At 34.1% G+C, this 17,289-nt stretch overlaps 1 protein-coding gene across 4 annotated transcripts in view; it reads right to left on the bottom strand.

Moving 5' to 3' along the window:
- The window catches only part of GULP1 (GULP PTB domain containing engulfment adaptor 1), a 217,486-nt gene that overhangs the window by 23,551 nt on the left and 176,646 nt on the right, over nt 1–17,289 (bottom strand). For 2 of the 4 annotated variants that reach the window (XM_037162974.2, XM_037162976.2), the window contains exons 7-10: nt 14,569–14,706; nt 3,624–3,740; nt 3,349–3,429; nt 2,875–2,967 (exon numbers count right to left, since the gene is read on the bottom strand). In XM_037162974.2, the coding sequence (XP_037018869.2) occupies nt 2,875–2,967; nt 3,349–3,429; nt 3,624–3,740; nt 14,569–14,706 (429 nt within the window). The remainder of the gene's footprint in view (nt 1–2,874; nt 2,968–3,348; nt 3,430–3,623; nt 3,741–14,568; nt 14,707–17,289) is intronic. The other 2 variants (XM_053665219.1, XM_037162978.2) reach the window with 1 other exon arrangement.

Raw genomic sequence — 17,289 nt, 5'->3', positions numbered from 1 at the left:
TGATGCTCAAATTTCCTAAGAACAGTTGTAAAATATTCCTAACTTAATAAAAATTTGCTCTTACAGACTCACTGCAAGCTACTTAACAATGGGGTACCTATATTTAAGTTCATACTTTAATTATTTATAATTTCCATTGTTTTTGAAATTAAATTCTAATAGTTCAAATCATTAACAAACCTTCAGAAAAGTGGATATTTATAAGCATGTCAACATTTCATACTTATTAAATAATTTTAGGTAATTTAATTTTATTTAAAATATCAGAAAATTGGGAGCTAATTTTAACAAATGTGAAATAGATTCACTTAGCATTATGTTAATACATTTCACAGCTACATGACTAAAATAGAAAATAAAAGGCAAAAATATTTGGTGATATTCCCTTAAAAAAATTTAAAGTATGTTAATAAGTACCTATAACAATATTTCCAAATGACTTTGAGTTAATCATATGTCTTTTAACAATTCAAAAATGTTGAGTTTATTTTCTTTTAAGAATCAAATGCATTTTATTTTTATCTTCAAAAAGATGTACATCTTCTGGTGTATCAGCAAATTCAAAAATCACATAATAAGACTTTAGGAGCCTGAGAATGAGACAAGTACCTTTTTGAAAGTTAAAGAAAAAATGCAAAAAAAAAGCTACAGTGGCAAAAGAATGTAAATAGATTGGTCATTTATAATTTGATTTATTTGCACAATGATCACTGATCAACATTGAACGTGATCAACACTGAACTCATTATGCTCAAAAGAGTGGTTTAGAAAAAATAATTTTTCTTTTCTAATTTAATCTTTTAGTTATAGCCTTTGACACATTCTGCTGAAACACATTCAGTACTGAAATGAACACAATGCCTATAAAAATTATTAAACAACAACTTCAGGAGAGTTAATCCACTTAAATAACTGGCTATTTGAATAATTGTGCTTTTTTTAATATAACTGACTCTACCAATGAGAATTGCTGAATACATGAATATACTCACAGATAGTCTGTGTTTATTTACATACCAACATTCTCACTCATGGCCTGTAATGGCCATCTCAGTCAGAAGGTCACAGAAAGTTACAAGTGCCATCTCTTCATTCCTCCTACCCTTAGCCATTTATGAAGCTCACTTGGCAGCCATGTGATGTAACCAAGGCGCAGGCACAACCCTAAACCTGACCCACCTTCTTCTCGGTTGCCCCAGTGCTTGTCCAGGGCAGTGTCTGCTTTCAGGAGATAAAAGGGGGGAGTGAGTTTTTAATCCACACGTCCCAAATCCTTCTGCTCCTCCCAAATTCATTCCTTAACATGATACCCTTAGCTCTCTTAGGGAAAGAGGATACAAAATGGACAGCTTTTCCTCTGCATTTAAATGGCAAAGGATCTTACCTTACTCATTTATAAACACAAAGACTGAAATAAAGCTAGATTTCATACTCAATAATTCCAAGAACAACACCTTATGAAGACTACTTGAAAAACTTTTCCTCCATTTATCTTTATACTCTTAATTTGTGTCACAGGATGATTTATAATATGACTTTCAACAAGACCCAGTAGGGTGTTGCATCATATGGGGCCCAAAGGTTGAAGGAGTCTGAGCTGATGCTCTCTGTTCCTTTAAAATGAGAAAAACGAACAAACAAAAAATTATAATTGTGATAAGAAATAAATAATAATGGTAGTGAAGATAAAAATGTAGGAAAGAATATTAAAATATGCCAGAACCTGAAGAGGATGCTCCAACACCTCACTGTGCATAACAAAGGTACATGGGAATGTAAGTACCTCACTCCTACCCTCTCCTCAGCCATATCGGCCCCACAGTCACAAACTACATGGCAAGCAATGGAAATACCAACTGCTGCAGGGTGGGAGATGGGAAAGCGTAAGTGTAAAGGAAAGGAATTTGGTGTGTCCATTTCCAGGGCACACCAAATTTGAAGCCCTAAATATAACTTCTCATAGAAGCATTCTTCCTGGTGAACTGGTGAGATATTCTAGTCATAGATGGCAAAATATATACACATATGCTAAAAGTGTTTGTTGAGTTAGCCTCGTGATTACACCAAAATGAACTTGCAAATAAAAATTTGCTAAAAAATTCTTTTCAAAAGTTTACAAATGCCGTATTTGTGTTTCACCTCAGTATAATGCTATAAATTATGTATTAAATATTTTTAGATTACAAAATAAAATATACACTTTAGTGCAGAATATCATCAGTACTGATGATTCAAAAAATATCCTAAATATATTTTGCCTAGAAAAAATAGTTTTAAGTTCCATCTCCCTCTAAAAATTTCTCTTAGCCAAAATCACAAAATAATGGTATCACACATGGTATTGGGAATGGGATTTAAACTGTATGAGAAACCACAAATAAACAATTTAATGATAAACATTCGAGTGTTGTCTGCAGAGACTACCATTCAGTTTAGTGTCTGAAGTACCACTGTGTCCCCTGTGGGAACTCCTGCTATGTGATGTAAGAAACCCAATTTGGTCTTGTTAACAGTCTAGTTTCTAGAATGAAGCTTAGTACTCCAAGGATATACAGTTTTGGGTCACTAAAGCAAACCTCAGGAAACAGTAATCAATAGGAATAAAACAAATATGCAACAACGAAAAAAATTGAAGGCTGAATTATTCTAGAAAAAAAAGTGAAACGAGTAGCATAGAAAAATAACTCTGATTTCAGCTACTTAGGTAACTTTTAAATCAACCTTGTTTAGCATTTTTTATCTCTACCCATGTGTAGTTTTTAATTAATGATCACAGAGTAGTACTAGAAATATCACAGAGCTGAGGATCCAGAGATGTTTTATCTCTAGGATACCTTGTTTCCCAGGAAAACATGCACATACTCTTATACTTACAGGCGATGTTGATACCTGGGTTATTCTTAGCTGGTTTTCCAAATCTTGCACTTTGTTTTTAAGTTCCATATTTTCTGTTTCTAAGTCTTGAATCTAAAAGAGCAAATGATTATTGAATAACCTTCAGAAATTTATTCTTGGAAAATACTGGCTGTTATAATGACTGCATTAATGAATGGGATTTCATATATTTAATTTTAATGTATTCTTTTGTATTATTTGATAAAGTTTGGGAAAGAGAATTCTCAGTCACTATACAGACATATTATATTTATAAAATGCTCTTAGTTGTGTGCAAAATTCATGTTCCTAATGCCTCATCTCTATGTTTCTTGTAGCACCGTGCAATCTGTACCCATAATCTTGGAGTATAACCACAAGACAGTGAAACTTGCTTATGATGATTTTGAAGAGAATGGAGAAAGGGTGTAATTTAATTACAAAGGAATCTGATCTGCATGGGAAACCACTTACCCAGCATCTGCTGCTTCTGCTGCTCTGATCCCCATGAGAAGCATCAGGAAGTGAAGCAAAGTCACATGAGAACACTAAGTTCTTGTGGGAATTCAATATAAAATGGTTAAAAACTGTGCAGGGGATCAGTAATGAAAAATTATAGGAACACAGTGAAAGCAGATCCAATCAGTGTGGGGGAAATTGGATGGCAGGCCTTCTAAATTTGTTTGATGATATGCAAGTTTCCCTGTCCTTACATCCCATCAATGTGAAAAAAAGTTTAGTTTACTCACTCTTTTCTGTAACCCTGCAATCTGTTTTCTTGTTTCAACATCTTTTCCTCCAGATTCTAGAAATTTCCTGTATGCCAGGTTAAACGCTTGGCCAATTGTTAAAGTTATTTCTTCAGCCTTTGTAAAAATAAAACAAAGAAGAGTTGCATTTTAATAATACGTCAGACTGTTCTTTGAATCAAGAAAAACATTCACATGAGGTACTTTAAAGGGGCAATAGTTGTGGGTAGAGTTGTGGTAAACGAGCAAAGTCATCTCTCATAATATTCAATGCTTACTGATGCACAACATAGAAAAAATGTTTTGGCAATTAAATGAATAGCGTTGAAACTGGAAACAGGATTTCTATCCCACTTCTCATCTCTCATATCCTTGTTTGTTTCCTTTCTTCCTCAGATACCTAGTGCCTGTGACATGAAAGCACAGTGCCAACTGTGGTTTCTCATTGCTTTGCTAATTGTTTCCTCTTCCTAGTGAGGAGGGCCGGTTAAACCTGGCAGGTAACTTGAATGAGGTTGTCTGGGTGGTGCTGAGGAGAACTTGAGGCATGCCCTCCCCACATGAAGCAAATGCTACTCAGTTCCAGTTAACTGTTGACTGTGGAAAAGAACAATTCCAACCCAGAGATGTCAGATGTCAAATATGTCAGATGAGGTCAGAAATCTGAATCTTTACATAAAATCCCCCAATCTTAAATGATAGCAAACAGTATTTTTAAAATCAGTGCTGACTGAACAAAATATATCTATCCTCTGAATCTGGACAGGATAATGATTTACAAACTGGTCTATCAACTAGAAACTGCTAGAGATTCCCTAAGTTCATCCCCTATTCCTTTTCCATTCACTTCTTAACTGATATCATATCTTGCACAATGTAAACATTAAATATTTACTTTGTTAACTTAAAGAAGTTTGGTAAAGGCATTAATTGAATGCAGAACAAAAGTGTCCTATTAAATTCTAAGACCTCCAGATAACATAAAAGCTGTTAATAAGATTAAGTGTTAAAAGTGCCAAGTTTCCACTAATCTGCAAATTCTAACTTTGTGCTATGCTATGAGCCATCTAAATTGAAAATATACTTTATTAATATAGCTTCAATTATTTAATTAAGACATTGTCATTTTAGTAGTTCACATTTGTTTAAGGAAGTCTGTTGCCATAAAAAATATTTATAGTGTTTAACCCAGTTAACTAAAAAATGCAAAATATATGCCTAGATTATATATGAAGTTATATATGAAATTGTGATAAAAAACTAATGAGGGATGCATACAAATTGGGTTAATGCTCTGGAAAAAAGCAAAGTCTCAATAATCTAAGCTCTTACTTCAAGTACCTATATAATTCCTATGTGAATTCATCTCATGAAAGAATAGGAAAAATGTCTTCTTAATTTAAATTCCCATTATATTACCCTAGTTTTATAGCTGACTAAGCTAAGAGGATTCATTTTAACCTCTGATCATGTGATATTAAAGAGCAAGAATACTTTAAAATTCAAAAATATTTTATTTCAAAAATTATTACAAGGCAAACATGAAATATAACAAGAATATATATAATAAATAGATTGCAAATAAACAAATCTGGTAAAAAGACAGAAAATGAATGATTTCTTCTAGTAATCATATTGTATGATTCTTTTGTCACATGAACCCTTCTTTGCAATTAGTTAAGAAGAAAGAAGTTTCAAACTTTGCCTTATTTTACATTCGATTTCACATAATTAAAATAAAAAACATGGAGGTGAAGTGATAGTTTCATATGTTTATTGGGCTACTATTTAAATTTTATCAAGTTCAATACCCAGTGTTTTATATATATATGTGTGTGTGTGTGTGTGTGTGTGTGTGTATGTAGTATATATATATATATATAAAAGAAATTGTAGGGAGATCCAAGATGGCAAGGGGTAAGTGGAATCTATACTAGCCTTCTCCCAGGACCAGTCTAGAATTTCAACTGTAGAGAAATCACCTTGAATAACCAAGTGAACTCTAGTTGGAGAGAAGCCTTATAGTCAAGGACAGACAGAAGAAACCACTTCACCCAATGTGACTCATAGAGAGTGTGGAGACGCTAGAGGGAAGGCTGAGCTCCCATGGGTGGCAGCTGAAGTTGTGGAGGGATACTTGGCAGTCAGGGGTGGACCCCAAGAGAAGTGTGGGTACTACACCCCAAGCTGGGCTCCCCAGACTACAGCAGCAAAGCCTGAGAGGATACTAGATAACATCCAGTTGTGAAAAGCAGCAGCGTTTCTGTCTGCCAAGAAGAAACTGCTGGAGATGCAGAGAGCCTCTCAAAGGACCAAAACACAACATTTCATTTGCAGCCACTGACCCTGGACTTCAGCAGAGGAAGGGCAGAGTGGACTAAAAACCTTGAGAGTTTGGAGCTCATAGCTCAGGGGAGAGAAATGAAGCAATAGCTACCAGGATCCATGTGCTAAGTCATTCCCCATACTGTAGAACCCATCTTTCTCAGGCAGAGCACTCTTCTTGGAATAGCATCAGGTTGAGGGGAAGCAATAGTCCAGCCCACAGGAACTACTCTGCCCCACCCTGTGGTACTTAAGTATGGCTGCAGATTAAGCTTAGTTATATTAACAGCTGATCCATTTAGCCGCCAAGGCAGGAAACACAAAGAAGCAGCCAAAATGGGAAGACAAAGAAACAGACCTCAAATGAAAGAACGAGCTAATTCTCCAAAAGAACTAGATGAAATGGAGGTAAGCAATTTATCAGATATGGAGTTTAATGATTATAAGGACACTCAATAGCATGAAAAAGGACATAGAAACCTCAAAAAAGGACCAGTTAGAAATAAAGAATACAATATCTGAAATAAATAATACACTGGAAGGAATAAACAGTAGGTTAGATGAAGCAGAGGACTGAATCAATATTTTGGAAGACAAGGTAGGAAAAAACACCTGGACAGAGCAGCAAAAAGACAAAAAACAATTTAGAAATTATGAGAAGAGCTTAAGAATCATTTTGGACAAATGAAACATAACAATATGTATATCATGGGTATACTAAAATGATAAGAGACCAAGCGAGGGATTGAGAACCTATTTGAATAAATTACCAAAAAATTCCCTAACCTGGTGAAGGAAAAAGTCATACAAGCCCAGGAACCTCAGAGTCCCAAACAAGTTGGACCTAAAGAAGCCTACACTGAGACACGTCACAATTAAAATGACAGGGTTTAAAGACAAGGAGAAAATCCTAAAAGCTACAAATGAAAAGCAGGTAGCAACCTACAAGAGAGCTGCAATTAGACTGTCATCTGATTACTCAACAGAAACATTTCAGGCCAGAAAGGAATGGCATGAAATATTCAAGGTGATAAAAACTAGGACCTATAATCAAGGCTACTTTACCCAGAAAATAATTGAAGGAGAAATAAGGAAATTCCTAGATCAGAAAAAGCTAGAGTTTGTTAATATCAAACCGGTACTGCAACAATGTAAAAGGGCTCGCTAGAAGAAGAAGAAGAAGAAGAAGAAGAAGAAGAAGAAGAAGAAGAAGAAGAAGAAGAAACAACAACAAAGGAAAATGGTTTAACAATAAAATGGTACTACATATGTATCAATAATCACCTTAAATGTAAATACCTTAAAAGTGCTAAACAAAAGGCAGAAGGCAGATGAATGGATAAAACAATTAGACCCATATATATGGTGACTCCAAGAGACCTATTTCAAATAGAAACATATACAAAGACTAAAAGTTAAGGACCAGAAAAAGATATTTCATGAAAGTGGAAAAGAAAAAAATCTGGGGTAGCAGTACTTATATCTGGCAAAATAGACTTTAAAACCAAGGCTATAGTAAGAGAAAAAGAAGGATACTACATAATGACAGCAGGAACAATTCATCATGAGGATATAACCCTAGTAAACATTTATGCACCCAAGTAGGAGCATCTAAACATGTAAAGCAAATCTTGATGGGCATAAAGAGAGAGATCAACAGAAATAAAGTTATAGTTGGGGATTTTAACACCCCATTAACTTCAATGGATAAATCTTCCAGGCAGAAAATTAATAAGGAGAAAATAGCCTTAAATGACACACTAGGACAAAGAAATTTAATTGATATCTTCAGAGAATTTCACCCCAAAACAGCAGACTATACATCTTTTCAAATGCACATGGAATGTTTTCAATGATATTCCATATGCTAGGGCACAAAACAAACCTCAATAAAGTTAAGAAGACTGAAATCATATCAAGCATTTTCTCTGAACACAATGGTGTCAAACTAGAAATCAATCACAAGAACACTGAAAAACACACAGACATGGAAACAAAATAACACATTATTAAACAGTGAATGGGTCAATAAAGAGATCAAGGGAGAAATCAAAAGATAACTTAAAACAAATAAAAATGAGGAAGCGACAACCCAAAATCGGTGGGACACCGGGAAAGCAATCTTAAAAAGGAAATTCATAGCATTACAGGTGTATCTCAAAAAAGCAAGAAAAAGCTCAAATGAACAGTCTAACTTCACATCTAAAGGAACTTGAAAAAATGGTAACAAAGCCCAAAGTGAGTAGAGGAAGGAAGTAATAAAGATCAAAGCAGATCAAAGAAATAGAGAGTAAAAAATGATATGAAAGATGAATGAATCCAAGAGCTGGTTTTTTGAAAAGGTAAATGTGACTGACAAACCTTTAACCAGATTCAACATGAAAAAGAGAGAAAGGACCCCAATACAATAAAAAATGAAAGAGGAAAAATAACGATGGACACTAAAGAAATACAAAGGATTTTGAGAAAATATTATGAACAATTATATGCCAACAAACTGGACAATCTAGAAGAAATGGATAAATTCCTAGGAACATACAATCTTCCAAAAATAAATCAGGAAGAAGCAGAGAATCTGAATAGACAGGTTACAACTAATGAAATTGAAACAGAAATGAAAACCCTCCCAACAAACAAAAGTCTTGGACTATATGGCTGAACAAGTGAATTTTACCAAGCATTCTGAGAGAGCTAACACCTCTCCTTCAAAATAGTATGTAAAATTCAGGAACAGGGCAGGCTCCCAAAGTCATTTTATATGGTCAGTATTATTCTAATTCCAAAAACAGATAAAGATACTATAAAGAAAGAAAAGTATAGGCCAGTATCCCTGGTGAACAAAGATGCTAAAATCCTCAACAAAATATTACCAAATTGAATACAGCAATGTATCAAAAATATCATACACTATGATCAAGTAAGATTGATTATGGGAATGAAATGTTGGTACAACATTCACAAATCAATAAATGTGATTCACTACATAAACAAAATGAAGAATACAAACCACATGACCATATCAATAAATACAGAAAAAGACTTTGATAAAATCCAACACTCATTTATAATAACAACTCTCAGCAAAGTGGGAAGAGAGGGTGATAAACATGATAAAAGCCATTAAACCCACTGCCTGCATCATACTTAATGGGCAAAAACTATAAGCATTCCCTTTAAGACTGTGAACAAGACAGGAATGTTCGCTTTCACCTTTCTTATTCAACATAGTTGCAGTGCGAGACCCAGCAATTAGACAAGAAGAAGAAATAAAAAGCATCCAAATTGGAGAGAAGGAAGTAAAACTGTCTTTCTTTGCTCTATCATAACATGATAGAGTACATAAAGAACCTTAAAGACTCCACCAAGAAACTACTAGATCTGATAAATGAATTCAGCAAAGTATGGGGATACCAATTAATATTCAGAAATCAGTTGGCATTCTTATATGCCAATAATGAACTAATAGAAAGGGAAATTAAGAAAACAATCCTATTTACAACTTCTTCAAAAATAATAAAACGGGAATAAGTCTAACCAAGGATGTAAAAGATTTGTACTCAAAATTATAAGACATTGAAGAAAAAAATTGAAGAAGACAAAAATAAGTGGAAGCACATACTGTGTTCAAAGATAGGAAGAATTAACAGCACTAAAATGTCCATACCCAAAACAATCTATAGATTCAACACAATTCTTATCAAGATTCCAATGATGTATTTCACAGAACAAGAACAAATATTTCTAAATTTATTATTATTACTTTATTTATAAAATTGATATGTAGAAATCACAAAAGGCCCTTCATAGCAACAGTGATCCTGAGAAAGAGTGAAGATGGAGGAATCATGCTACCTAATATCAAACTATACTATGAGGCCATAGTAACAAAAAAAACTGTGGTATTGGCATAAAAAAAGACACATAGATCAATGGAACAGAATAGAGAGTCCAGAAATAAACCCACAGTGTTTTGCCCTACACTATGTATCCATACTCTAATTTCATTTTTGAAGCTTAATGAGATGACTATAGAGGTTATGTAAACATTAAGTCTTTATTTTAAATATTTTATTTATTTATTTTTAGAGAGAGGGGGTGGAAGAAAGAGAGGGAGAGAAACATACATGTGAGAGAGAAATATCAATTGGTTATCTCTCACACATACCCTGACCAGGGACCGAAACCACAACCTAGGCATGTGCCTTGACCAAGAATCGAACCGGCGAACCCTCACTTTGAGGGACCAGGCTCAACCAACTGAGCCACACTGGCCAGGGAAACATTAAATGTTAATAGCACAGCATGACGATACTAATAAAGTGAGTTCTAGCTTTGCAGCATACTAGGACAGGCCTTTATCTAAATCTCAAGCAGCTTTTAGAAATTCACAGATGTATTAACCATATGAAACACAATGAGTAAATAGAATACAGGCCCCATTAAGAGTGGAGGGACTACGGAGGCATCACAGTCATGCAAGTAATATGATAGAAAGATTGTAAAAATGGGAATCTACGGTATTATAGTTCTGGTTTTGTCACCACTTAGATCCATGACTCTGGGAAAGGCACTAAATCTCTCTTGCCTGGATTTACTTAAAATGTGATGAAAAGGTTAGTCCAAATAGGCCATAATTTATTTCTCAAAATAAAAAGCTTATTTTTATTTTGAGATCATTTTAGATTTATAGAGTTTTAAGAAATAATAGAGATATCCTGTATACCCTTTATGTACTTCCTCAAATAGTAACATATTACAAACACTAGTTAGTGAACATCACAACCAATTAATACTAATATTAATATAGTCAAGATACATAATAATTCCTTGTTTTCTGACAGTTTTTAATCATGAATGAGTGTTGGGTTTTTTAATATTTTTTAAATATAATATGATTTTCTACAACATTGTTGGATATTTGCTGAAGAAGACTTGCATCGGAGGAGCAATCTCCACTTAGTCTTGGTGTATAATTCTTTTTATAGTTTGCTGAATTATATCTGTTAATAATTTGTTAGGAATCATTGCATATGTAATCTTAAGGAATATAGTTTGGTCTGTTGGGTTTTTTTTTGGTTTTGCTATTCGGGGAATACTAGTTTCTTCAATGAATTGGGGAGTGCTCTCACCTCCTCTGTTTTTTGAAACAGGGTGTGTAGAATGTTAATTCTTCCTTAAGCATTTTGTAGATTCCTCCAGCAAAACCATCTAGACCTGGACACTTCCCTTTTACTAAGTATTAAATGATAAATTCAATTTCCTTTATACTTGTGGAGCTAACCAAATTTATAAATTTAATATATTGGGTGATATAATGTAGCTTGTTTTTCTTGGAAAGTTGATTCAATTCATCTATCTTATCAAACTTATGTGTATACAATTACTTATAGCATCTTATTATTATTCTTTGCTACTGGAGTGTCTGCAGTGAAATGTCCTATTGCATTCCTGACATTGGTCACTTGTGTGTTATTTTTTTCCCTTTGCCAATCATACCAATTGTTGTTAATTCTATGATCTTTCAGAGACTCAGTTCTTTGTATCATTGATTATGCTTTTTGTTTTCCGTTTTATTAATTTCTTATCTCTTTCACTTTCTTCCTTCTGCTTTTTATTTATTTTGACATTTTGGTTTCTGGATACTTGAGGTGGGAGCTTACATTATGATTTGAGACTTTCCTTTTTCTAATGTATTAACTTGTTATATATATGGTATATTTCACTCTCAGTACTATTTTATCTGAATCACAAAAATGTTTTGTTCTATTTCATTTATATGTAATTTATGGTATCTTGAAATTTTTCATTTGCAAATTCCTTTTTGACATATGGAATGTTTACAAGTGTGATGTTTCATTTATAAGTTTTTTAGGACTTTTCTGTTATCTTCCTTTTACTGATTTTTAGATTGCTTTCCTTGTTGTCCTTTCTTTGACAATCAATTTTTGAAATTTATTTTATAGTCCCAGGCATGGTCTATTTTAGTACATAGGTTTCCTTTTATATTCTCTTTCTTTGATTAGCATTTCTATTTCCTTGATAAGATTTCCTGGAAAAATAATTTGTTTGAAGTGTATCATTGTATTTTTTTAATGATGGTGCTTTTAAAATCTTTAGTAATTCTAATATCTCTCTTATCTCAGGGTTGGGATCTATTGGTCATCTCTATTCATTTAGTTTAAGATCTTCCTGTTTCTTAATGTGATGAGTGACTTTTAACTGAACCCTGGGTAGTTTAGATATCACATGAGACTCTAGAAATGATCTAAACTTTGTGTCTTGGGTGGCTCACTCCGACACAGTTCCAGTAGGGGAATGGGAATGGGAATGAACGGCAGGACACTGCCTCCTCACGGCCTGGTGGGGATCGAGTCTCAGCTTCCTCACTCAGCCTCCTCATTACGGCTTGACAGGGCTGAGGATGCTAATGCTAAGATAAGTTTCATTTACCTTTCAAATGCTCAGTAAAGTCACAGAAGTGCTGAAAAGATAGGGCCTCGGGAAAAGCAGATGGTCTCCGCAACAGGTACAGATATGACAGTAATATGGCAGGATGGGATGAATGCTACTCTATGATTTGTTACTTAAAATAAAAATTAGAGAAAATAGCATGGAAAAAATAAAATATATGTAGAATAGTCATTATTATCATTAGAGCAAATAAAACCTTAAAGTATCCTCTTTGAGTTCATAAATGTAATGTCAACTTATAGTTGGAGAGATATCTTAGACCCCTGCTTTTCAAAGCCCAGATTTCATCTACCTGTAGCAGAATCACCTGGTGAACTTGCTGAATGTAGATTTCCTGAGCTCCAACCCCAATCAATATGAACTTATTTTTTTAATGGATCTTTTTTTTATAGATCTTTTAACCAAAGATCTATATTTTAAAAGACCCTCCTTATGAACATTATGTACACTAACATTTGTGAGCCATTGCTGTAGGCTTTAAGGGATTACTTTCAACCTTCAAGAAAAGAAAAAAAGAAAGCTAATATGCTATATCCAAAGAGCATAATGTATCAAGGAATTGAAATTATAGAAATCAATTATAAACAATTATGATCAGGCAGCAGCAGAGCCTATACTTTTGAAACAGGGATTCTGGCACGCTTATGTTTTAAATCATCATGTAAACAATTTTGATGGGGATCAAATACAGAAAGATAAAACAGCTGACACAAAACTGTATGAAGCCTAATATTTATAATGGTCTCTGATTATGACTATTCCAAAGGACCTCAGGGAAGTTTATTTCAATGTGTAAGCCAAGAAAGACTACTACATTTACCTCTTGGTGAAAGTAATACAAGGTTATTATATCTTACACATAGACAATATCTACTTTAATCTCAATCACAAGGAGAAAAATGTCTGCAAACAATCATAGTCAGGAAGCACTTGGAATATTAAATATAATGCATTCATGCAATAAGATAAATTTCAAAAACAACTTGAACTTCATTGCCTTATTGTGCACATAGTATTTGTTAGATGAGTACACATACTTTTCTGATGAGATGTCCCATGATGTTCATAAAATTCTCAAAAGACATTTTGATGCCAATTAATTTAGCACATTGGTTTTTCTTTTTACAGCACTACAGCTCAAAAGATACACAGAACTTATTCTACTTTAAAAAAAATTCCACATGGTCTTTTTCTATAAGGAAAAACTCATTGGGCATCTACTGTCCACCTGTTGTAGGAGTTATGTGGACAAATAAAAAGGTATGAATTTTCAAGAAGCTCACATACTGAAAACAGAGAAATAAATTGTATAGTAGTGACGATATTAGTCCTTTGACATTCTTGACAGTATGAAAAATGAGCAAAAAAATGAATTAAGGTCTTTTCCTGCCTAAGCCAAGAGTGTTGTTGAGGTTAGATGTTCTTCCTTCATTAAAGCCATCAATAGCTGCACTGTGTGTGTGGAATTCACATCTCATGTTTTGTAACTGACCTCAGACTAGGTTATGATTAGCATTAGCTTATGCTTATAATCAAGACACAAGTTTTTCCAAAAGATTCCAGGAGATTAAAAAACTGTGGCACAACTTCATTTTGGAATTCCCTGGTAGTTCGTATTTGCTAAGAAGTTTAGATTACACTCACAGGTTAACCCACACATACATATGATTCTACATATTAAGTTTTCTGAATAATGAAAATTAAAAACCATATTTTCAAAGTATTAGTTGTTTTTAAAGAAGCCATAAAGATTTTACTTCCTGGAGTTTAAAATTTATTTTCATCAGATGTATTACATTCCAGACAAAAAGATACTCTGCTCATCACTACTCTGCATGATGTGAATCTTATTAACTTATACTTGAAAATAAACTACAAATAAATTATGATTATAAGATAAACAAATGCATAACGTAAGCAGGCATGATATTCTAAGGAAAGAAATTTGCATGTAAGCTTGTGTTCCTGACATGAGAATTTAGTTAAGGATGAAATCTTGGAGCATATTCTCATGACAGGATGGATCTATTAGTGTGTTTAAGTATTTGCAGACCTTATTCATTTCCAAATACTTCACTAATGTCGGAAACAAGACAGTTCCTGGATTGTAAAACAGAACAAACCACCCTAAAACATCTGGCATACTTACACACTTTTCGCTGTCAAATACATAGCACAAATGTTTATTTGATTCAGAATCTTTGCATATGAAAGTGAATATCCTCTTGTCAGTTTTATCATCTGCACAAAATGATATTCTATGAAGCTGGCAATTGTGTTGGACTTCCTGTGGACACGTGGAAATAAACATAGTTGAAGAGATTTTTTTTCCATTTTCTGAAATAGCAGCTTGTGTTAGTAACATACAACTTATGACTTTAAAAGTGAAACAATCATCTGTCAAACTTTGGTTTTTTAATTACATAAACCCCAAACTTAAACAAATACGTAATGGAGATGGACTTCCTGACTCAGGGTTAAACCAAGACAGTCATTTCAATGGAACTTAGGAAAATACAAGCAAAATACAAGAGGATCAGAAGCCCATGGGCTGTTTGTGCTTGCTGCAATTTGGTAAGTCAGATTTACATTACCATTCATCAAACTGAAAATGAGTACCTAAATGAGATATACAAATAAGTGTTAAGAGAATTTGTCCGTAGTAGTGCATTCTTTTCCCGCACACAAAGCAAACTGTAAGTCATCAAAGGGTAGCTTGGCACGTGTGGCAATTAAAGTGAGGAAGTCTACTGCATGATTATAATGCTTTCTATCACTACTAGGTAGCCGGATCCGTCCATTTCAACAGCAGGGAGGAGCAATGCTAAACAGAAGGGATCAACTTACTAAAGCTTTAGATGAGGACAACTTCCCTTTCTTGTGGTAAGTGCTGGGATGGACAATGACCACATCTGTCTGAGACTTTCCTTCTCCTATACGTTGTCTGATTGGCCATCTCTTCTCATTGACATATATTTTTGTTTTAATGCTAATATATAAATGTCAATCAAGTAATAGACTTTAGTTGCACTATATGCTGTGAAATATTGATAGAAGGTCTATACCAGTTTATTAATTGTATAATTACGTTAATGATACATAAATAGAAAATATGTTTGCCATATAACATATAAAAATAATTCATTATTTTCAAAATAATTCGTAATATATAAAACCATTCACGAAACTGATGGGGAACCTATGCAGTCCCTTTGTGACTCACCACCCAGTGTGATCCCAGAGAGTCTTTAGTTATGACACTCGGGGGTTACCCGCAGTTTTGTTTAGATTAGCAGGGGTATCTTCCTGCAAATGACTAAAACCTGTCATTTTAGTATTTGCACAAACTTTTTGTTGTTGTGATAGAACTTTATGAATTTTAAATGCAGTACCAATGTTCGGTGAGACAGGATAGAGACTTGGAAATGCAACGAAGCACAGTCGGAACACAATTATCCTCTAACATGGATGACACTTTACTGGAATGGGAACAAAAGATAAGTATAGCCCCTGTTCACCTATAACAGCTTTTTCCAGTACCGCACAATCTTCGTTTGCAAAACAAAAGAAAAAACAGAAAGAAAAAATGACACAGAAATGAAGATATTGGAGCCAACTGAGATTGCTCCAATATCTCTCTCTCAATATATATACACACATATATATACACATATATGTTATACATACAAATATATGCATATTAATATACATGCATATATATATATATGGTAGAGAGTGACAATGCAACGAAAAGCATAGCAACCACAGAGTAGTGTTATATGCAATTAAAAAGAAAAGTAATTCTAGTCATTCACTTCCTTTTTAACGTTAAATGGATATGTAGTAGCAAATGTCCAGGCAGAACAGGGAAAAGAAAACAACAAAGTACGGTGCTCCTGAAATACATTTTTTATAGGAAAATATGCATGAGGCAGGATTTAAAAATTCACTATTAATCTAACATGGGCTTGAGAGGAAAACGATTTCCTATCCTATTTGAGGGGATGCATTCTATATTCAAGAATATATACATATTCTTGAAGGACCTTCCACCATCCTTTCACCACCTCCTTGTCTGCTTTCAGCCACCTCAGCAATGACAATTCGGGAATAGCCATAACCAAAGTAAAGTTTCCAACTCTTTGTCATTTAACATGGAGAGCGGAATAGTAACAGGAAGTAAGACAGGACAATCGTGGGAGGTCTAAACTTATGGTTTGAAAGTCTTAAGGAATGTCATTGTTCTTTCATTTGGAATTGAACAATAACTGTGGGTATATCCATGCCACAGTCTCATTATTCTCAAACCTGTTGAAAAAAGCCAAATTTCCATGGAGATTCCAATGCTGTAGGCTAACACAGGGCCTTAGAACTTATTTTTGCAAAGGGCTCAGATATCTTTAATGCAAGTATTCCATGGACTATAGGGAGAAAGGTGGGTTACTACATGTAGCTAGCAGACTGTGCACTGCACCAGAACCCCTTAAATATCAGTGTGCCCAAGAATCACTGTGCTTCTTCTTAACCTGCAGATTCAGACTCCAGGTCTAGACCCATTCAGGTCTAGAATGGGGCCTGGGATTCTACACTGCTAGCAAGCACCCAGGTGATGCTGGCCCACAGACCTCACTTTGAATAGCAAGCCACTGTCAGGGGGTGTGATATGCACACAGATAAAAATACCAATGACAAATGCTGAACTACTGAAAAGTTGCAGACCTGTGAAAAATATTTTCATAATCTGTTTACAGGTTAGGGTTTCCTTAGACTTTCAAATGGAATTAATTTGTCAGTAAGCAACTTGTTGTGTTTGAGGGAAACACTGGCAATTTGTATTTGTAAATAACTAGAGCTGAATGTTAATCAGTTT

The sequence above is a fragment of the Artibeus jamaicensis genome, unplaced genomic scaffold, assembly GCF_021234435.1.
Source record: "Artibeus jamaicensis isolate MK-2021 breed Jamaican fruit bat unplaced genomic scaffold, CSHL_Jam_final contig_391, whole genome shotgun sequence".
Classification (NCBI taxonomy): domain Eukaryota; kingdom Metazoa; phylum Chordata; class Mammalia; order Chiroptera; family Phyllostomidae; genus Artibeus; species Artibeus jamaicensis.
Note: the sequence above shows the minus strand (reverse complement) of the source record. Positions and strands in the feature narration are given on the sequence as shown.